This window comes from Prenolepis imparis, unplaced genomic scaffold (genome assembly GCF_030444845.1).
Source record: "Prenolepis imparis isolate NDT839.2.m4 unplaced genomic scaffold, iyPreImpa1.0 SCAF_9, whole genome shotgun sequence".
Classification (NCBI taxonomy): Eukaryota; Metazoa; Arthropoda; class Insecta; order Hymenoptera; family Formicidae; genus Prenolepis; species Prenolepis imparis.
The window spans coordinates 15,153,591-15,177,402 of record NW_028141167.1 but is presented as its reverse complement, the minus strand read 5'-3'; the positions used below and the strand labels follow the sequence as shown (position 1 = coordinate 15,177,402).

The following is a 23,812-nucleotide window of genomic DNA, read 5'->3' as shown; positions in this document are numbered from 1 at the left end:
TACAAGGTGAACGTGTCCACCTAAAATTATTCTGTTGTTAGTGGACGATCGAAATTTTTTTTATATCACATAATATGGTTCAAAAAGGCCCTTGAGATGATATTATATAATATACATTTAATCCGTTTTTTCTTTTTGAATGTTTTCAAGGTCACCTTCAGTTTTTTATATATAAACTTATAATTTTTTAGTCTTTTAACGGATGTTGAGACCAATTCTGTAAGGATCATAAAATATTTAAAAATTTTATATATATATATATAATTTATCAAATATTTTATATTTTAATTTGACATTATTTTACATAAACTATAAAATATCTCGCAAAATATTAATTTTTCACTAATCTTATCTCAATACTTTTATGCACAAAATAATAAGAGAAATTGGTATACAAAGAAAACATATATAATTATTTTTAAGAAAAAGATAAATGTAATTTGAGATAGATTGCAACTAAATATTTGTTCTTAAATATAACATAAAAACATTTATTAAATGTTTAACATTTTCCAATTCTAATATCTTAGATCTAATGAAAAAACAGCGCTCTTTAAAAAAAAAAAGGTACAATCTCTTATTAGGTCTGCAAATCTCAGCAAAAACATTCCTTATCGTTCGATGTGGCAGAGTTCTAAAAAAATGCATTTAACCACTGTAACTTAATAACTTCGCGATCAGTCACTTCACTTTCCATTCTCCGAGCGATGGTCGGGTTTTTCAAGGATCAAAAATACCGAGGATGCAACGCGCACAGACATCGCGTTATCGCGCGTCTCCTGTACATCTGTTCGGAGACGCGTGATACGTATAAAAAACACCGACGAGCGAGATTTTCGACTTTCTGTCTCACGCGCGCGCGTGCCGCATAGTCGACAATGTGTGGAAAACACTGGATCTTTATAATAATAATCTCCCTCAACTGTTGTCTCTCGTTGACCAACGCGTTCGGCAGACCTGATGACAATCCCGATATCACGCTTGCGACGGTAAGTTAAAATCAAAATAATAAATTATAAATATATAGGACACCCATTCCCATATGAGAAGTAGATCCCAGCTTTAATTTTTCATAACATGGCTAAAAAATAAGATATTAAAATTTTTAAAAAATGCATTTTATAGAAAATGAATTTATCTGATAAGAATTTCCAGTAAACGTAACCTTTTTTACAAAAAAAATCTCAAATATCGCAAAAAAAACCATTTTTGCATATTAAACCTCAATTATTTTGGAAACCTGACGTGCTGGTGAAAATTGGTTTACGGCATCGTTTCCAGCATTCAAAAATCTATAAGAAACACCTTGTCTGGTGTAAAATAAACTAAAATTGGTTGTAAACTAGTTTTATTAACACGCAAATAAATTTATTCAAATACTGTAAATTAAACTTAAAAAATTAAAAATATATTTATTATTTATTTTATATTATTTATTTTTATTATAACTTACTATATTATTACTCTCACAGCTCTCTAGGCTAGATAGATATGGTAAATAAATAAATATATTCATGAACCATCAGTCTCAGATGTAAAGTATATTCTATAACAGTGAATGGGATTTTGAATGTCAGTTTAACTTACGTAATGTGTGCATGTACTTACTTTTTCCTTTCATTTTGACGTTTATGTTATGTCTTATGTTATATTTTAACATTCAAATATATATATTCTTCAAGAAAAATAGACAAATACCTATAAAGTGGCCTAAGTTATATCAAAAGAGCGCGAATAACTGTAAAAAAATTAAAACTTCTAAATATAAAATTTATACTTGTTAAATATTTTGTTTATATTAAATAAAAATATAATAACAAACTAATATAATTTATATATTTATATTATTATCGATATAAAGTATATAATAATTTTGATTATAATTCTCCAAATACTAATATCTTTAGCAGATGAAAACTTATTTCAAAAACACACAACAAAAAATATACTTTTTAAGATCTTGTAAGTATAGGAGCATACAACTTTTGTAAGTATAAATAAAAGACAAATTCAAAAGGCTATATGGAGCCACGCGTAGGGTGTAGGTACGCAAATATTAAAAACAAACTTGTTGGAATAACAAATTTATTAAATCTAAACGTTTCGGTCCTTTCTTTGGACCTTCTTCAGTAAATTTAATACAATAAATTATAATGGGGAATCTACATACTGCCGCACGCAGCGCAAAAGCCGTGAGCCCCCCTATCGATACCCCACTAAATAGACAAAGTGAAATAATATGTCATGAGGTACTCAAAAGTGGACTCTAATGAAGAGTATAGTGAGGAATTTCCGAAAGGGGGCTCACTCTTACTCACACACTCATCCATCGCACGTTCACACGACCGTACGCGGACGCGCCCGACGCACGAGTGAAGAAGAAATAAAAGAGTATTTCCTTAGTTTTTTTAATAAATTCGTAATATAGTTAAAATCGCATCTTTAACAATTTTATGCAATTTTAAAATTGTAACGTGTGATACGCTAATTTACAAGTCAAATTTGTTTTTTGCAAAAGTTAATAAAATCATATAATCTGTTTTAAAATTCGTCAAATTTTATCAAGATTATCTTTTAATTTGTAAAGAAAATTAATCTCTCTTCATGTGAGTTTGTTTCCGTAAAAATTATGTCGCATAAGTTCAAAAAGTAACTGTTGAATTCATTATTCATTATGGAAAAATGTATCAAAGTTACTTTTTTCCTTATAAACAAAATTTATAATGCCATTATTATTATAGTTGTACAAAAAAATGTCACTATAACGGTAATGGCGTTATTTCCTAACCTTGATTTTATATTTATATCTAATATGCGTGAAATAAAAGCGGATTAACTTACAGATAAGCATTTTTTTAAATATGTAAATATTCTCTCTCTTTTACAGTTATAATTTACTAAAATATAAAAAAATTAGAATATATATATATATTATACATAGTAAAGGTTCCGTCTAAAAATAATAATTAACAGTATAAATGAGCAAAGGAACCAACGCCGTTAGTAAAGCGCAAAAAATAAGTTTATTAAATCTCAATTACATTAATAACATCGCGAACGTTTCAAATATAACAATAAGACTCGATGGATTGATGACTTTGACATTACTTTGTAGAACATCGTTTTTAACTAATTGACTAATGTTTTAATTTTCTATGTAATTAAATATTATTGATGATAGTTACGCGCTGAAGAGAGTCCTAATAAGGACTGAAACGTTCGCGATGTTATTAATGTAATTGAGATTTAATAAACTTATTTTTTGCGCTTTACTAACGGCGTTGGTTCCTTTGCTCATTTATACTGTTAATTATTATATATATATATATTTTAATAAATATATATTATCATATACCTATCTTTTATATATAAATATATCGGATAGCCCGAACTGGTTACAAAATACGGATATTCTTTGGAGATTCACGAAATTATTACGGAGGATGGCTATATTTTACAATTGCATCGAATACCGCACGGGATCGAGGATGAAAAGGAAGTAAAATCCAAGATAAGAACACCGATACTTTTGATGCACGGTATGGCAGGTAGTTCCGCCGATTGGGTCCTTATGGGCCCCAAAAAGTCCCTAGGTATACAAACTTTTAGAGCTCAAAATATATTAATTACCATATTAATATAAAAATTAACATTTGTTTGAACAAGGTACAACATATAATAACTTTTATTATTTCTAGCATACATATTAGCCGACGCAGGTTACGATGTGTGGCTTGGAAATAACAGAGGAAACATTTACTCGAGGAACCACATCTCTCTATCGCCGACAGATCGAGCTTTCTGGAATTTTAGGTAGCTAAAATCCTAAAAAGAACAGCCGTAATTTTATTTTGCGATTATAAGAGAGAAGAATATTTATTATATAACTTTCTTCGTTTTTATTACATTAATAATCCATTACGTCTTATCGTTTGCGATATTTAACTTTTCTCGATAAAGTGCAAAATTTCAAATAAAAAGTTAAATTGAATTAAATTAAATTTTTTTAGGTATATATAAAATAAACATTAATTAAAAGTTATATATAGATATATTTTATATAATATATAAAATATTATTGTATATATTATAATTATAAAATATTATTATATATATAATATTTTATATATTTTTTAATACAATAGTATATATATATATATATATATATATATATATATATATAACTAAAATACAAACATGTTCTTTAACATTTAGTATTTTTCTATTTTTTCAATTTTTAAAATTTTAAATATAAAATTAATATTAATATGTATATCAAATTATATTCTTTTATATTATATATAAATATATAAAAATATATATAATTTATATATAATATATTGTATATAAAATATATAAATACATAATTTTAATATATACATATATATAGATATATTATTAATTTGATATTTAAAATTTTTAAATAAAAAATAGAGAAATAAACGTTAAGAAACATGTATGTATTTCAGTTACCATGAACTTGGCATTTACGATCTTCCTGCGATAATCGATTACGTTTTATGGGTAACGGGACGTGAAAAAATCTTCTACGTCGGTCATTCGGAAGGTACTACGCAATTCTGGGTAACGACATCGGAGAAACCCGAGTATAATTCGAAGATTATCTTAATGATCGGTTTGGCACCCGCAGCTTTCAGCGGTAACATTTGCGGACCAATCACGAAACTCGCCAAGTTAACTTACTTCGGCGTGGTGAGATATAATAATTATTCGAAAAATTTCTAACCAATACGAATTATCACTTTTGTTTCCTTTACAGTGGATTGGTGAAACTTTCGGCTATCCAGAATTCCGTTCGCGGTCCGCTTGGGGAACATTTGTGTCGAATCTATTCTGCCGGAGCATGGCATCCACACAATTCATTTGCAGTAATATTTTTTTTTTGGTCGCAGGATTCGGTCGCGCAGAATTAAATACAGTGAGAGAAAACTATATATATGTTTTTATACTTTTTATACTTTTTATACTTTTTATACTTTTTATACTTTTTATACTTTTAATTTTATATGTGTGTGTGTGTGTGTGTGTGTGTGTGTGTGTGTGTGTGTGTGTGTGTGTGTGTGTGTGTGTGTGTGTGTGTGTGTGTGTGTGTGTGTGTGTGTGTGTGTGTGTGTATTTTTATACTTTTAATAATAATAATAATAACGTTTATTTGATTCCCTTAGGGTTACAAAGCCGCTTTTTTGCAAGGAGTGTTTTCAAACCTTTTATAATATCACTTTAACTTCTTATAAACCTGGCCATATTAGCGACTTTACAAACTCTAATCCCTTTTTTCCTCCTCTCTCCTATCTCCCCCTTCTTCCTCCTCTGCCTCATCTTCCTTTCCTCTCTTCAACCACCTTCTTCTCTTTACACTTTAAATCCTTTTTTAAAAACCTCTTATGAGGCATATGGGGTGTTTAGAATCGAATCGGGTTCGAACCTGGAACCTTTCATTTAGCAGTCCTCGACTTTTCACGCGAGGCTACATGTCACCTCTATATTTTTATATTTTTATATTTTTATATATTTTGTCGATTTCCATTCTCTATCTCGCACTACTTTTTCTTCACTCATATTGTTGATCGACCTTTTCTGCTTTGAACAGGAAAACTTAACAGTTATCATAGGTCACGTGCCTGCTGGAGCTTCCTGGAAACAATTCGTACATTATGGCCAAGGATACATTAACGCGGGTAACGTCATGATAATTATTATACTGAAAAAAGAAAAAAAATTTTTGAATATTCCACAATAAGTGACATACATATGTATATAAAATTCCGTGCAAGTTTCTCTCTCTCTGAAAAAACTTCAAAATGTGTTTCAGGACGCTTTAGACAATATGATTACGGTGACATCAATAAAAATCTTCAAATATACAATTCAACGACACCGCCAGATTATCAATTAGAAAAAATTACTGCGCCAATCGTTCTCTTTAGCAGCGACAATGATTGGCTGGCCACCACAAAGGTATGTTTCATAATTTTAAAAAATTTTACAAAAATTTAGCTTAATTTTTGTACAAATTAATTTTATTTCCAAATATATATATGTATATACACTCGGCCAAAAAAAAACGGTACACTTGAAAAGTAGTAAAAAATTGTCAAGGTTCAAGAATTTATAACTCAGCGAATAATTATGATATCGAGGTGTTCAAAAAACGAAAATGAAGCTTGAGAATTGTAGTTTGAGAAAATTTTAGTGCCGATTACGTGGAATGATCAGTTTTGCAATGACAAATGATAGAATGGGAAAAAGTAAAAAAAGGCACACACACAAATGTGATTTTAAACAATGACTTTTTTATTTATTTTTTATTTTTTTTACTTTTTCATTTTTTTCATTTTTACTTTTTTTACTTTTTCACTTTTTTACTTTTTTTTACGGGGAGAAATCCTCATGGATTCCCTCCGATCCCCGAGAAAGTAGTGCCGAACTCTTACGGCGAAAACCCCGCGAATATCCTACTCGGACTTTGTTTGCGCGAGATACCCGGCACAATTTACTCGCTTCGGGACACCTCCGCATTCAATGCAACATTCTTGAATAGAATTGTAACGATTCGAATTGATAAAGATAGCAGATACACATTTTAAATCACAATTTGTCCTTAAAAAACCGACTTTTTTCAAATTGCGATAACTCAGCGAAAAATTATCGTATCGAGTTCCGCCAAAGCGCATTTTAAAGAGAAAAGTTCAAATTTTCACGTGCTTTTTATCCCATTGAGCTACGTCAACTGATTCACGCCGTGCAATTCAGGAAAGTGGACCTTCTATTCAGTAGTTTTGCAGGTTCACATTCTATCATTTGTCATTGCAAAACTGATCATTCCACGTAATCGGCACTAAAATTTTCTCAAACTACAGTCTTCAAGCTTCATTTTCGTTTTTTAAACACCTCGATATCGATAATATGTAAATTCTTGAACTTTGACAATTTTTTACTACTTTTCAAGTGTACCGTTTTTATTTTGGCCGAATGTATATATTAATTTAAAATTATCATATGATTAAAGTTCATTAAAATTAAAATTGTTAATCATTCATTAATCGTCTTTTTTTTTAATTCTCATTCAAGGACGTGGAATTCTTATCTGCCAAACTCAATAGCGTCGTACTTCATTTCAAAATTCCCATGAATACTAGCTTTAATCATTACGATTTCATATGGGGAAAGTCCTCCCTGCAAGTAGTGTCGCAACCTATTCTACAATTGCTAGATCAATATCAATAGTAGTATTTTTCCTAAACTAAAAAGAATCCTTTCTTAACCCCTTAAGGCTCCTGCATACTCACTGCAGCCATCTTGAATTGATGACGTCAGAAGCGAGAAAATATACCATGAAAATTCTTGCGACTTACGCTAAAATAAAAATGTTTTTCAATAAAATAGGGTTTGTAACCGATAGAACCGACTTGTAAAATATACTGAAAACTCTTCTTTTGTTTGGGTAAGCAATAAATAGCATTGTATATGTCGAATTGAATTGAGCCTAATCAAGGACGAAAACCCGCTGTTTGACAGGTATCGAAATGAAATAAATATTTGCTTTTACATATTAAATTATAACAAAATGAGAGTCTTCGGTATATTTTAACACTATAACAATTATTTTAAAAATAGAAACACTGCACTAAAATGATAAATGACGCTGTAAGTCGCAAGAATAATTTATGTCATTTTCACGCTTTATAGTTTATAGTTTTGCCAAATGTGGCGCTGTTGTACAAATTTTACAAACTTGGCAATCGAGTATGCAGGAGCCTTAACGCGCAAGCCCGAGTTAATTTATGCAAGACAGAATCCACTTGTGAGACAGAATTGTGCAAGCTCAAGTTAACTCGAGCAAGTAGTACTGGGGCAGAATTGTGCAAGCTCTAGTTAACTCGGGCGAGTAATACTGGGATTGCGTAAGCCCGAGCTTTATCACCATGAAAAAATTAATTTTTTTGCCATTTTGTTACAAAAAAATGTGCGTTAAAGAGTTAATAATAAAAAAAACAAAGCTTCATTCTCTAGAGAAAGTAAAATGTGTGCAAATTGGAAACTTGCACATTGCTTCCTTAGCATTCTATTCCGTTCATTAGCTTCCTCTATGAGCAAGCTGGTTTTCAATTTTAGCTTCCTCATAGAGAAGCAAAATAGAATGGTGAGAAAGCAATGTACAAGTTTCCAATTTGCACACTTTTTTACATAAAATAACATTTTTTGTCACGTATATGTATGTATGTGTATGTGTGCATGTTGTACGTACCTACTTTTGTATGTTCCTTTCGTGTATGTTTCTCGTAAAATTCGAAAATTTACATTTTTTGAAAAATTCAAAATTTTATAAAAAATGAACCTTTTCACCGATTTTTGCTAAATTCAATATCAAGAATTCTTTAACAATACTTTATTCAAGCAAAAAAATTTAACTTGATATCTCAAAATTTGCGAAAGTTAAAAAGTGCTCTTAAAAATTTTTTTAAATTCAAAATTTCATAAAAAATGAATCCTTTCACCAATCCTCGCCAAATTCAATATCAACCATCCTTTAATGATACTCCATTTATATAAAAAAATTTAGTCCAATATCTCAAAATTTACGAAAGTTAGAGCAATCACAGACATTTCTCAAGAAATTCAAAATTTTATGAAAAATAAATTTTCACCGATTCTCGTTAAATTCAATACCAACTTTTCTTTAATGATAGTCTATTTATGTAAAAAAATTTGTCCCAATATCTTGAAATTTACGGAAGGATAACCAGACATTTTTTGTAAAATTAAAATTGCATTAAAATCTAAAACACTGTATGAATTTTTATAAAAATAATAGTAAATAAAAGTGTTGTCCTACTTTACTTGTATGCCAAATTGGAGCGTTGTAACTCAAACAGTTCTTGAGACGTTTAAATTTTTAGAAAAGTGGGTAGACACATACATACACACATATACGGACATTTTTTTTTTTTAATATGATTCTTCGATGTTTTGGAACATTCTGAACACATTGGCATGAAAATCTGAAAAAAATTTTTTTGCGAAAACGAAGCTCCCTCTATGAGGAAGCAAAATTACGAAAATACAATAAAAATAGATATTTAATGAATCAATCTAATTTATTGTTATATTATTACTCTTATTATATAGTACGTTGCGTTTACATATGTATATATAATCTGTACTTGTGTTTATAACTTCATTTCTTCGGACTTCACAATAAGTTCACATCAGAGCACATTGTCATGAAACATGCTGCATTACTAATACAAAATAACTTCGATTATAGAGTTTTCTTGTATTATATAATACCGTCTCGCTCTTATCTATATACATTTATATACAGACTCCATCGTAATCAATCTTGCAATCATTGCGCGTAAGAAATTACATCTGCGATTATAATTCCTCGCGATCGCATGAAGCCGTCTCGATATAACTATAATAAACTTATAACGTCTCTTCCTAATCGCACTTGAGCAGCGTCCAAAACGATATCTTATCTATCCGCTTCAAAAACTGTTCTGTTGAAATATATTAGTATGTCTATCCTAGAAGAAATAGACAATAATTTCGCCTCTCGCAGCTAATTGTAAGAGTAATTAGTAATTAATTCACTTCGCATATATGATAATGTTCTTACTGTAATTACAGTTATATATGTAAGCATATATATGCAGGGTATCACTTAAAGACCGCCCACTAAGTACATATATAGCGTTATTCCTTACCAAAAAATAAGTCGAAAAGGCCTGAACAATTTTTTTTTTAGAACACTTAATAATGGAGTAAAGAAATAATTCAGTAAAATAACGGCCAAACAGCGCCGAACTTAATTCTGGCGCACGTCAGTGAGTCACACAGTGTGCATAAGTACACCTTACCAGGATTTACTAAATTATTACTCCTTTATTAAGTGAATTATTACTCCAATACTGAATAATTACTGAATTATTACTCCATTATTGTGTTCAAAAAAAAAATTGTTCAGGACTTTTCGACTTATTTTTTGGTAAGGAATAACACTATGTACTTAGTGGGCGGTCTTTAAGTAACACCCTATATATATATATATATTAACTTATTAACTTTACTTATTTATTATATCTTGTTAAAGTTAAATCCATGCGGAAGTATATAGATGAGCCAATTCACATATTTCAGGATTCAAATGCGACTCGAAAAAGTAATTTTGGATTGGCTTGAAAATCTTTTGATAAATATAAATAAAATTCCGAGTAAAATTAAATGCAATTTTTTAAAACTTAAAAGCAATTTGTTGTAATTTATCCTTCTTTTCTCTATTTTATATATTCTTATACTTCTATAAGAGAGATTTTAAAGAAACAAAAACATTATAATAGAATGAATCACAGTCGCACTTGAAGATTGCTCACAAATTGCTGGCTATATGTATAATATAATATAATAATATATATATCAAGTTATATATCGTATGATATGTAATGTTTGTGTTAGTTTACGCGCGTTAGAATAGATCAAATGGAAAATTGTCGATCTATAATCACGTGATCTCTGTATGAAAATTTGTATGAATTATCTTCGCGATTGCAATGAGATTTTATTTAACACATAACGGGAAATAAATAGAATTTGTATCGTGTTATGTTATTACATATTGTTACGACTGTATGTTTGTATGTGAAAGTTGCACGTAATCAATACTTGAATTCATGTATTGGCCACTCGAGATTCGCGCAAAACGACATATCTTCGCGATAAAAGTAACTTGATTCTAATTTAGTTCTTATAAAAAAACACGACAATATATATAAATCTGTCAATAACATTTTAATATAATTATATAAAATATATCAATAACCAAATAACTGTCGTAAGTAATTACCATTATATAGTTTAGATAATTAAAAATAAGTTACGCTACTCCGAAATATATAAAAATATTCTAGAATGTATTATAACTATCATAACAATTTTAACAGAGATGATATTACACAGTAGAGAAAAACTTACAAATAATAATAAACTATATACTATAATCAATACGATAGAATTAAATCTAATATATGCTTCTCCCCCTTACTTACCACCACACACGCGATTGAAATTGATATATTGATAATAAAAGGATATAGACAGGCTGTGCAAAAAGAATAAAAATATCTCTAGATTTAACGCATCTTCCATATCGCTAACAATGTTCTTTTATGTATTTTTGTGTGAATGTACAGTGGCGTATTTATGGAGGGAATGTCAGACTTCAATCCTTCAGTCCCTGTCGGACTTCCCCCCCCCCCCCCCGAAATCCGGAATGTAACCGATTTGTCAGCATTCTCGCACTTATGTAGCTAGTTGCAAATTACATATTTTTTCTTAAAAACAACTATATGTTTTTTTACACCAATCGATTCCTCTCATTATTTTGTACATAAAAGTATTAAGGTAAAATTATCGGAAAATGAATATTTTACGATATTTCATAGTTTATATGTAAGATTATCATGTCAAATTAAAATATAAAATATCTCATAAACTATATTCACTTTTCAACCATACTATACTCTTATAATTTTTTATACAAAATATTACTAAGAATCGATTTATATAAAAAAATATGGTGGTTCCATTTAAAAAATTCAAGATGATATAATCTTGCCCTGACCTTGACAACGCCACCCAAGGTCAAAGTAATAAAATCTATACGCATAAATATTCTTAAACCCTACAATTTTTATTTGAAACATTTTTTTTTAATGCATTATTTACGAGATATTCGACTGTATCCAGACTTTTGGCCCACCCTGTGTATATATATACATATATTGTGCTCAACGAACTAAAACTACAAACTTATAAGTAGAGAATACAAACTTATAAGTAGAGAAATGTAAATTTTCGATATATAAATCTTTGTGAATAAAAACATAAAAACGAGAAGAACTCGGTATCGTGATATTGTAATAATTTTAAAAAATAAAGGCGCAAAATAAAATTTTTTCTGCAAGATTGTAAGTTTTTTTGTAACATACAATCCCTTTGATATGCAGACCCTTTGTACAGACATGTACGAGAAACAAACAAAATTGTACAATCGCGCTTGTGGTAGAGCAAGAGGTGACTGATTAATTTCTTTGCGTGTAGGGATTATTTTATTTGTTTTATAACACTTTAACGGAACATAATCACATATTCTCGCGTGTCCACGGAGATAACATGTAGGCGGCCACTGTATATACTTAATAGCCTGTCGTATAAAATGTATGTATAGAATGTATTCGAAAACCTAACCCTAACCAATATAATTTCTATGCGAAAGAAATAAATCAAAAGTCTTATATAAAAAATATTATCACGTGTATATGTATAGGTATGTGTGTGTATGAGTGTGTGTGTGTGCATATAGCCAAAGATGTGCATTATTTGAAATAGATATGCATATTTATTAAAATAAAGATACAAAAATATAAAATGCCTATTTTGTATTTTGCATTTAGAATACTTTTTTCAAAAATATATGCATTTCCATTTAAATAATTTTCATTACCCATTTTCTATTTCAAATGCATTTTTTTTGCAAACTAAAAATTAATCAAGATATCAATAATATGTATATACAAATGATACCACACTCTGGCATCACTGGTTGTAATTATGAAACCCTAAATGAGAATTTCCTCTTAAAAAAGCTTGTTTTTCTGAAAGCACATTCGATTTTTAAAGAGCTTGCATTGCAATCAAAATGTTATTTTAAAAGTATAATTGATAATCTATAAATAATATAGGCAAACATTTTTTGTAATCCCATAGGTAATGTTTATATAATTCAATTTTTGTAATTTAAGTTTATACTAAAAGAAATAATAAGTGTTCAAGTATAAGAAATAATAATAAGAAATATATAAGAAATAAAAACTAAAAATTTAAATATAAATAAATTAAATATTTCAAACTAAAAATTTAAATATAAATAAAATAAATATTTCAAAAAATTATTTTTATTTAAAAAATAATTTAAAAAATGCCTATTTTATACATTTTCAAATAAAAAAAGTTTCAACTATTTTATATATTGCTATTTCAAATATGGGACACCCATTTTTGCACATCTTTGCATATAGCATATCAATGTAATTTTAAATGTACGCAATTACTCAATAATAATTATGAAGCCATCCTTAAATATATCATCAATAACATACGCGTGGCACTTTTGCCACCACGGACGAAGAAAGGCACGCATATAATCAATTCTCATTAATTCTGCGAAACGAGATGCATTTAATAAATCTGACCGTTCGGACACACTCCTTTCTCCTTAATTGCTCGGTGAAGACAAATACACCACGTCAATTTATATAATTCTTATTTAAACTGTGTAACAAATTCTAAAATATAAGCGTCCCTTTCACTCTTTTTGATATCTTGTACTCTATAATAATTAAGTGCAACCCTCGCGCACTCTCATCGTTAATATTTTAGTTATAAATATTACACACTCACACATACACACGTAACAGTGTTACATATTTATATATAATATGTATTGTGTGTATTTATATACAGGGTGTCCGGTAATAGTCGCATCAACCGTCGTGTGCAGGTAGAGCTAGTTAAACCGAGTAGAAAAGTCCTCTACCATTTTGCGATATTCTCAATAATAAGAGAGATATTAATTAATAAAGATCGGCCAATTCGCGTGACGACGGCGAGAAGAGACAGCCCAGTTTTATGTCGTTACTAAGCATGCGGCGAAAAGAAACAGTATAATGTTACACGGTTGCTAAGCGCGCGATGAAGCGGGGTGGAGCGCTTTACAAAAGACAGTAACTCCATACGTAGCGCTAACTCTGGACCTCCGAGTGGGCTGTCTCTTCTCGCCGCACGCTTATCATCGCGCGAATTGGCTGATTTTCTTTAATTTATTTCTCTCTTATTATTGAGAATATCGCAAAATGGTAGAGGACTTTTCTATTCAGTTTAACTAGCTCTACCTGCACACGACGGTTGATGCGACTATTACCGGACACCCTGTATATATATATATATATATATATACAGGGTGTCCGGTAATAGTCGCATCAACCGTCGTGTGCAGGTAGAGCTAGTTAAACCGAGTAGAAAAGTCCTCTACCATTTTGCGATATTCTCAATAATAAGAGAGATATTAATTAATAAAGATCGGCCAATTCGCGTGACGACGGCGAGAAGAGACAGCCCAGTTTTATGTCGTTACTAAGCATGCGGCGAAAAGAAACAGTATAATGTTACACGGTTGCTAAGCGCGCGATGAAGCGGGGAGGAGCGCTTTACAAAAGACAGTAACTCCATACGAGTAGCGCTAACTCTGGACCCCCGAGTGGGCTGTCTCTTCTCGCCGCACGCTTATCATCGCGCGAATTGGCTGATTTTCTTTAATTTATTTCTCTCTTATTATTGAGAATATCGCAAAATGGTAGAGGACTTTTCTACTCGGTTTAACTAGCTCTACCTGCACACGACGGTTGATGCAACTATTACCGGACACCCTGTATATATACAGGGTGGGGCATTTATAGTGACGCGGGCATATTTTTCGGAAACGAAGCGAAATATCAAAAAATGTTTCAGACAAAAGTTGTAGGGTTCCAAGGGGGGCATAACACCGTGACCTTAGATTATTCTTGGAATGCAATTTTGAAGGTCATTTCGAGGTCAATTTGGTTTTTTTTAATGGGAGGGTATATTTTTTTCTTCCGGAAATAAAAAGAGCGTTCAATTTTGAGTCTAAAAGTATTAGTATACTTTATGACCTAAAATTGATAGGTGATGAGATATTTCAAAAATAAGACAACAGATATCCGATTATTCAAAATTCAAACAATTTTATTGCAGTAAATGTTCGAAATGATGGCCACATACTTAATGAAAAAATACTTTAATATAGGGTTTTGAAAAGCTCTCGAGATAAGCTACAAGAATATGTAATAAAAAATAAGGGGTTCGATTTAAAAAAAACAAAGTTGAACTTCATATGACCATGGCACGTTTACTCAAGGTCAAAGCAATGGTATCATCAAATGCCCCCCTTGGAACCTTACAACTTTTATCTGAAACATTTTTTGATATCTCGCTTCGTTTCCAAAAAATATGCCCGCATCACTATAAATGCCCCACCCTGTGTGTATATATATATATTAACCTCGTCTTTTTTATTTTACTGTATCGTTCAGTCAACATTGAAATAAAAACAATCTTTTAATATTTCAACAATTTACAAACAAAAATATTATACAAGGGTCATTTATAAAGTTTACACTTTTCGGAAAGGTTTATAAGGAAAAAAATGAAATGGTTGAAACTGTGCACGTTTATTATAGTTTCTTTTTCTATATACGAAAATTAATTTTATTAATTTTTAATAAAATTTTAATATCATTTTTTTAAAAGACAATACGTCTACAATGATTGTATCCGATGGATTGTCTTGCATCACTTACATGTCTTGCATTGCTTGGAAAAATGTGTAACTTTGCAGGATTCCTATATAGAAAAAGAAACTAATAAATATACACAGTTTCAACCACTTCATTCTTTTCCTCATAAGCAAAGATACGAATTTTATGAACGACCTATGCATATGTCAAAATTAAATTTTATTTAATTTTTAACCTTTTTTTTAAATTATATATCTAAAATATAATGAAGATATATTGTAATTGCAATGTAGAACGTGTATATATATATACATATATTGCGATCAAATGCGAATTAATTGGTTATTAAGAGCACTGTACATGTAAGCAAAATAAAGAATGAGAATGTAAAAAAATACACGCACACGCATGCACGTGATTATATACACGTGTGTGCATACATACAAGATGTATAAAAATTCTCGAAATCCTCAAAAATTTTGAAAAATAAGTATTTTCAAAAAAAAAATGTTTTACATAAAAATTGTAGGATTTTAAGTGATACATCACAAGAATATGTAATCAAAAATGGAGATTCCTATTTGAAAATTTGAATTGACAACACTATCTAAGGTCATACTAATACTAATATGGCAATGTAATGCGTCACTTAAAAAATTCTATAACTTTTATAGATTAAAAATTTTTTTTTCGAAAAGCTTATTTTTTAAGATATAAGAGTGTTCTAGAATTTTTTATATACCCTGTATATACATATACACTATTATGTAGGTACTATATAATTCACGTTCACACAATTGTATATACGATAGCTTAATCAAATATTAAGTAATGTGTGTCCGAAAAATTATTATATTGTATTAATGTGTCGCACACTTTATCGACTTTTTTTCAGTTAATTAATATATTACAGACACACACACATACACTCATACACACACACACACACACACACACAGATTCTTCAATATTTATTTCCTCTTAAACTTTTTAGTCATACATCTGCTACGCATATCTGCAAAACCGAATACCTTTCGATACTATATGTGTACCTACATAAATATATTATACAGGATGTCTCAAAATTTCCGAATCAAAATATTCATGGCGGAAAAGTTCTCCAAAAATTTAATTAAAAAATCGTAAATAATTTTTGTATTTAATGTTTCGCGAATTTTTCGGCTATAGTATTTTGATAGGCGAATTTTAGGACACTATGTATACACGTTGAATACACACGCAAGATATTCCAAAAGAATGATTAATTGTCACTTTTTCTATTGTACTTCTAACGGAAAATTAAATCCGATATAAAATTGAGATAAGCATATCTGTAAAGTATGCTCTGTACAAGAACAAAAATTATGTCTACGATTGTTATTTCAGAATCCCGATACGTATATCAAAATTCGGCGTTCGGGTTCAAGTTGGTCAGAATAATAAGGTTCTAAAACGAAAAAAATAAGAATCTCAATTCCTGAAAATGCCTGCAAAAATTAAACTTCATGAAAAATATCTGTGTACCATCTCCCATAAATCTGAACATCAACGAATAATATATCCCAGTAAGCAAAATGCGCGCACAATATGTCAACAAATTGTTAAATTTATTCAAAAGTTCCTAGCAAACACTTGACATCAACAGTGTCCGCATTAGGCATAATTTACATTGAGCTTTATAACATATACTAAAGCGAAATCGAACGTTCAAGGATAAAGAAACGATTCAATTCGTAGAAATAAGGAAGACATAGATGCTGAGTGGATAATTTTTGTCAGCGATTCGCTGATTAGTTGATGCTATTCTAATATAGTCAGCAACATCAACTTTATGTGTACTTTACGAATTGTTCAGAAAAACAAATAATTTAGTCATTTCCAATTTCACTGTTTAAATTCATAATTAAAACCAAAAAAATTTTTTTGGAAGCTGCGTATCGCTGTATCGCTTTTATATACCGGGTGTCCCATTTTAAAGGACCCACTCAAATATCTCAGAAACACTGTGTTAAATCAAAAAATGTTTCCTACAAAAGTTGTAGGGCTTCGAGGGGGACATAACATAGTAATATTCATATGACCTTGGGCAGCGTCTCCAAAGTCAAGTGAAGGTAAGAATAAATTTTTTAAATGGAAACCCATATTTTTTATTATAACATCTTTTTCTACTAATTAATTTGAACAACTTTTATCTGAAGCATTTTTTTATTTTCTTCAAAATTCATCTTCTCACCTTCAAATTCTCACCTTCACTTGACCTTGGAGATGCCGCCCAAGGTCAAATGAATATTACTATGTTATGCCCCCCTCGAAACCCTACAACTTTTGTAGGAAACATTTTTCGATTTAACGCAGTGTTTCTGACAATGAGATATTTGAGTGGGTCCTTTAAAATGGGACACCTGGTATATATATATATATATTCCTACATATTTCAGATTAAGAAATCCAGATAGCAAACAGCAGTCATTTTGACTAATTTAACGTCAAATTACGTCAAAATGATTACTTTTGCTACCTGGGAATGTTTTCAATTCCAATAATATAATGTAAAAAGAAACAGAGAGATAAATAATACTCAAGAATATACATGTTTTTTTTTTCTAATTCCGGACCTGTTTTTTATAGCATAGTATAGGGAAGGCTCGCTCCAGTATACTATAAAACCATAGAGTTCAATATTGTAATTTGCCAGCAAAGCCTGTTAACAAAATCTGACACCAGATTGGTACCAAAAATTGAGCAGGAGCTGCAACTCTAAGCCAATTGAAAAAAACCCGCATTAAGGCTCCTGCATACTCGATTGCCAAGTCTGTAAAATTTTTACGACAGCGCCACATTTGGCAAAACTATAAACTATTAAGCGTGAAAATGACATAAATTATTCTTGCGACTTACAGCGTCATTTATCATTTTAGTGCAGTGTTTCTATTTTTAAAGTAATTGTTATAGTGTTAAAATATACCGAAGACTCTCATTTTGTTATAATTTAATATGTAAAAGCAAATATTTATTTCATTTCGATACCTGTCAAACAGCTGGTTTTCGTCCTTGATTAGGCTCAATTTAATTCGACATATACAATGTTATTTATTGCTTACCCAAACAAAAGGAGAGTTTTCGATATATTTTACAAGTCGGTTCTATCGGTTACAAACCCTATTTTTCTGAAAAACATTTTTATTTTAGCGTAAGTCGCAAGAATTTTCATGGTATATTTTCTCGCTTCTGACGTCATCAATTCAAGATGGCTGCAGTGAGTATGCAGGAGCCTTAATCCTATATAAAATTAAAATCAGGTTCTTTCATATGTTGTAGTTTGTAACTTGCTAAACAAAAAATATAATAGAGTCAAAGCTAAATAACAGTTACTGACCTACAGCCAATCAAACAATACTCGCAGAGACCGAGTTTTTCGTGTTTGACTGGCTGTAAACCAGTAACTGTCCATTATTTACCTTTGAGCCTATTACATCTTTTCTTCAGCAGGTCATAGGCTATAAAACATATGAGAAAACCAGCTGATTTTACGGGATCCAATTTCATATATATAAGATTAATCCGAGGTTCTTTATAGTTAAAAGTCATGTTAACAGATTATCCTGCTCAGTTTTTACCATTTTGTCGATTTAATAGTTCTTAATTATATCAAATTCGGTCTTTTTGCTGACAATTTGTAGCAGGTATTTGGCAAAATTTTTTCGAACAGCTTTGACTAAGTTCTTAGTTGTAAAACTGACTTTGCGTATTTATCTGTACTTTTATATATACATATGACCTATATGTATATATAAAGATCACACGTAGGAGAAAGTACAAAGATGATTGATTTGTACGCCACTTCTCTATAAATTTATATTTCACACGATATCTGTTTGCACACATGCGCACGAAGCTAATAAAATTTCTTTCCACATTTTCGGAACATAGTTATAATATTCCTCCGAGAGGTTCAGATATGCACAACTGAAAATCCATAATTGTTTTTGACATGTTTTTAGATTAAGTTTAAATTAACTAACTCCAATTTATAGTAAATATAATACATCTTCATACATCTTCGTGGAATAAGTATTCTCATCTTCATTCGCTCTTGAAAATATTCGAGATCATCGAGTATACTGTACGATTATAAATATTTATATAATATTTCAATAGATGACGTGTATACACACAATAGAAATATATATGAATACATGAAAAGAATTCACGAAGATACAAATCTAAATAATGTGTAAACTCTCTTTATATCTTTTGTATATTCTCTCTAGGATTCGCTAATCCTTAAAAAAAAAAAGTAAAATGCGATATAAAGTGTAGAGAATATATATCTAATGCAAGTCTGCATCGCTGTGCCACATACTAATTATAAATGGAGTTCGATACAATCTCGTACAATCGAGCTCTCAGAATAATAACACTAGTTTACAAAAAATATTTTTTTCATTATTTTAAACCAGCACGTCAAGTTTCTGAAATAATTGAGGTATGCAAAAAAATGGCTTTTTCTGCGATATTTGAAATTTTTTGTAAAAAAAGTTAACGTTATCTGGAAATTCTGATCAGATATCATAAATGTATTGTTCATCCCCTATAAAATGCATATTTTTTATTTCAATATCTTACTTTTTAGCCATGTTATGAAAAATTAAAGCTGAGAACTACTTCTCATATTGGGACGGGTGTCCTATAATGCTGGTGAAAATTGGCTTGCGGCATCGTTTTCAGCATCCATCTATAAGAAAAAAACCTTGTCTGGTGTAAAATAATGTTTGGCTGTAAACTAGTGTAATGCTATCAATTTTGTAATCTGCGCATTTTTCTAAGAGTCCCTTCCTTATCTAACAATATCTCGATTGCTTCACGAAATGCTCCATACTCCGCTCGCGGAAAGGCAATATATTCGTCTCAGAAGATATATAGATTATAGTTTAATTTTATGATATTTAAGCGCCTGCCCTAAGTAATCAATTCAGCTGCAATATATAACGCCGAAAATCAAATCGGTATGAAGACGTCATTGAAAAATGTTATATTATGTTATTTAATACCATCAGCGGGAGCTAAGGATCTCTTTTCATTTAGAATACTTTTGTAACTACTTTTATAGCTGCATTCATTCAACTCATCCCTATAAAAAATAGCAGATCGACGATGTGTTCATAGTTTATATAAAATAATAATCTTTACAATAATGTTAAAGATGCTTTCCAACAACGAAACGCAGTCATACACCATGTGACACAATGTCACTTTTGTAACTGAAACGCTGCTTAGCTTTTTTTATTTCACCGCCGAAGTGCAGGCAGTCGCTTTACACAGCTTTCTCAAAGTTTTAAGTTTTTTAAAATTTTTTTAAACATTGTTACACAATGTAGCCTGTGTACGTTGCTGAAAAACGCCCAAAGTTTACAATTGATTCGCTATATTACAATAGGAATTCATGTATATGCGAAGTTTTCTTTATACATATACTGCACAATTCTTATGGGAAAAAAAAATACGAATGACACAAAGATAAAATGTAGTTCTTGTCCGAGTTTGAAATAAAAACAAGAGGGAAAAGAAAAGCAAATTGTAGCGTACACATGGAGTTTTGCTATGTAAAAAATCACGCACAAGTTTATTAAAACGTTAACTGTATTGGCACCATATTCTTTCTAAGTACGTACGATCTCTCTTTTTAACGCAAATCATGTTAGATACTTTCTCTCTATATATAAAAACGCTCTTCTTTACGCCAGGCAAAGATAATATCGATTTTTTTTTTTTTAAATAGCTAATATATACTGGAACTTATCTTCATCGTATGTATATATCTTCAACGCTCGAAAGAATTCGAAGAAAACTACGAGATTTAATTATATTTTCTTCTTATGTGATGCAATTTGTATATTATATATTTCGTCTTGTTAATACTTCCTTATATATCTATATATGTGTGTTTCTAAATACTTTTTTAAATTACTTTTCACACTTGCGATAACTCTGCATCGATCTCTTCAACAACTATGTCAAGCTGCTTTTCACGAAATTTCTTCTTTTAGCGCTTTTAGTTGTTGAAACAAAAATTCCACGTATTTCATAATTTCAATAATTTTAATACATAGTATATTCGCCTATAGTTCTATATTTTCAATATAGTTCTATTTTTTCAATGAATGCGTTTTGTCAATTATCGCCCAATCCTCTCTTATTCGTTTTATTACGAATATTCAATCTAATAAAGCGTTCTACGGCGCTTTTGATATTTTCTTTTATGGTTAGGTTTTTTTAAAGTAATATGCTTCAATATTTGTTTGTAATTAGTTTAGAATAAAGTTAGAATGTGAATGCTTTACACACATTGCAATTGCCTTATTTATTAGAATTTTTATGAATAATAAGGAATAGTGTGTGTGCATAATGATCTTTATAGAGCTTTAAGAAGATAAAAACTAATCTTTATACTCCAACTGTTTAGTTGTTCGTTTGCTCGATACATTTTGTAAAACTATAAAAATTGTACTAATCACACTCTAGGAATCGGTATACTCTCTCACGCTTGGATAAGTATACTATTAATCTAAACATGTAAATACAACTCTAGCTGTTGTGGAGTATAAAAAATATTTTCAGAGAATACATCCCTACAAATAAAAAACCACATTTTCATAGAAAATTATTTTTACTGCATTAGTCTTTTTCTGTTCTAACAGCGAGTACAATTTCTCAAGAACGTAAAAGCGTTGGTTTGGAATTTTTATAACTGTAGTTAGAATATACAACAGTCCTTTGATCTATAAAGTTATCTATATAACAATCAATTCAATAATAGGAATGTTTTGTATAAAAGCAACGCATTTATTAAATATAATTAGTACTCATTTTGCTTCGCAAGGTTTTAACGAAGAGCATATCTTCATATAAGAACTATTGAACTAATGAAAGAGAGGAGAGAATATTACGCCTATATGTGTTTGGTATAATTCTTCCATAATATAATTAAATCTATATAACTCGTGCTATTGTATGTTTCAAATGGCGATTATATAGTGTTTTAGACTACACTTGGCTATTCTTTTTTTATCATTAAACGTAATCAAGTACAAAGGAATGATTAATCACATAATACTTTGAGAATATTAATCTGCTGCACAAAAAAAAACAATACTGTATATAAAAAAACAGATCAATTGAAGCAGTCAGGTACATTTTCACATTTAGCTTCCCAATGAAAAGTTGCAAAAAATTACGTCACTCACTAATATGTTTATATTTGCAGCACCATGTATGAAAAGGAACAGTTAACTTAAATATATATATATATACAGAATTTGAAAATCTGGAAACGGTCGAATATCTCAAACAATGCAATTTAGAAAAAAATGTTACAAATAAAAATTGTAGAGTTTAAAAATATCTATTTGCAAATCTTAGCTCTTTGACCTTGGGTAGCGTTGTCAAGGTCAGGGCAAGATTATATCTTGAATTTTTTAAATGAAACCACCATATTTTTTTATATAAATCGATTCCTCACAATATTCTGCATAAAAAGTTATAAGAGTAAAATGATCAAACTTTACAAGAAAAAGTATATAAATTGTAAGTATATAAATTATAGCAACTACATATTTTTTCTTAAAAACAACTTACTGATCTTGCTCTGATCTTGATAACGCCCTCCAAAATCAAAATGATAAGATCTGTAGATAGATATTTTTAAATCCTTTTTATTTAAACAATTTTTATTTGAAACATTTTTTTCTAAACTGCATTGTTTATGAGATATTCGACCGTTTCCAGACTTTCAAAACACTGCATATGTATGTATGTATGTATGTATATGTTGTGCGCATGCGCGCACGCGTTTTGAATGAATTAAATATGTTGTCTTTATAAGCTATGTGTAGCTGCGCAGGACGTCAACATCCAACGATGCCATAAATCTCGAGTCGTTTCTACAAAAATGCATGTCATATAATATATCAATGATCGAATTAGAGATAATCTTATCCCTTAAAAGAAGAAAAGTTCGAGAATAGAGCTTTAATTTAATGGAAGGCAAAATATCTGTTTGAGGAGACCTTTCCGCGGATTTTCATCCTCCATGTCGTCGTAATCGTTCTCGTCGTAATTGTTAACGATCGCATTATTATTGCCGGGACTGTAAGTTACGTCTGTGATACTCAGAGAACGAGAGCACGCCGGGTTTTCGTATCGAAACGGGAAGGGCGGCGATAGCCGTCGATGATGTTCGTTATAATTATTGTCGTTCTCATTTTCCTCCGAGTACGTCATTAGAAATACATTATTGTGATAACTTCGATTACTTGAGCCAACAACAGGGAACAGGGGATGATCAATACGAAGTTTCGCGAGTCTGTTTTGCAATTCGTACATGTAGCATTGCTGCAATTGATACTGCTGTTGCTGCT

General features: G+C 30.2%; 2 protein-coding genes across 2 annotated transcripts; one reads left to right on the top strand and one right to left on the bottom strand.

Moving 5' to 3' along the window:
* Window positions 1–670: 670 nt before the first annotated feature.
* On the top strand, window positions 671–8,099 carry LOC145940700 (lipase 3). The gene is made up of 8 exons (XM_083046142.1): window positions 671–989; window positions 3,386–3,593; window positions 3,699–3,813; window positions 4,470–4,713; window positions 4,781–4,939; window positions 5,612–5,699; window positions 5,834–5,979; window positions 7,093–8,099. The coding sequence occupies exons 1-8, from the start codon at window positions 879–881 to the stop codon at window positions 7,246–7,248; spliced, it is 1,227 nt and encodes a 408-aa protein (XP_082902268.1). The 5' UTR covers window positions 671–878; the 3' UTR covers window positions 7,249–8,099.
* Window positions 8,100–19,236: 11,137 nt separating this feature from the next.
* On the bottom strand, window positions 19,237–23,777 carry LOC145941248 (uncharacterized). The gene has a single exon (XM_083047251.1). The coding sequence runs from the start codon at window positions 23,775–23,777 to the stop codon at window positions 23,424–23,426; it is 354 nt and encodes a 117-aa protein (XP_082903377.1). The 3' UTR covers window positions 19,237–23,423.
* Between the last annotated feature and the right edge of the window lie 35 nt (window positions 23,778–23,812).

Excerpts from the sequence above, each read along its gene's own strand:
- LOC145940700 (XM_083046142.1), top strand. The coding sequence starts at position 879 with ATGTGTGGAAAACACTGGATCTTTATAATAATAATCTCCCTCAACTGT. Across the intron at positions 4,714-4,780 it reads AGTTAACTTACTTCGGCGTG|TGGATTGGTGAAACTTTCGG; the intron begins GTGAGATATAAT and ends TTTCCTTTACAG. Across the intron at positions 5,980-7,092 it reads ATTGGCTGGCCACCACAAAG|GACGTGGAATTCTTATCTGC; the intron begins GTATGTTTCATA and ends TTCTCATTCAAG.
- LOC145941248 (XM_083047251.1), bottom strand. The coding sequence starts at position 23,777 with ATGTACGAATTGCAAAACAGACTCGCGAAACTTCGTATTGATCATCCC.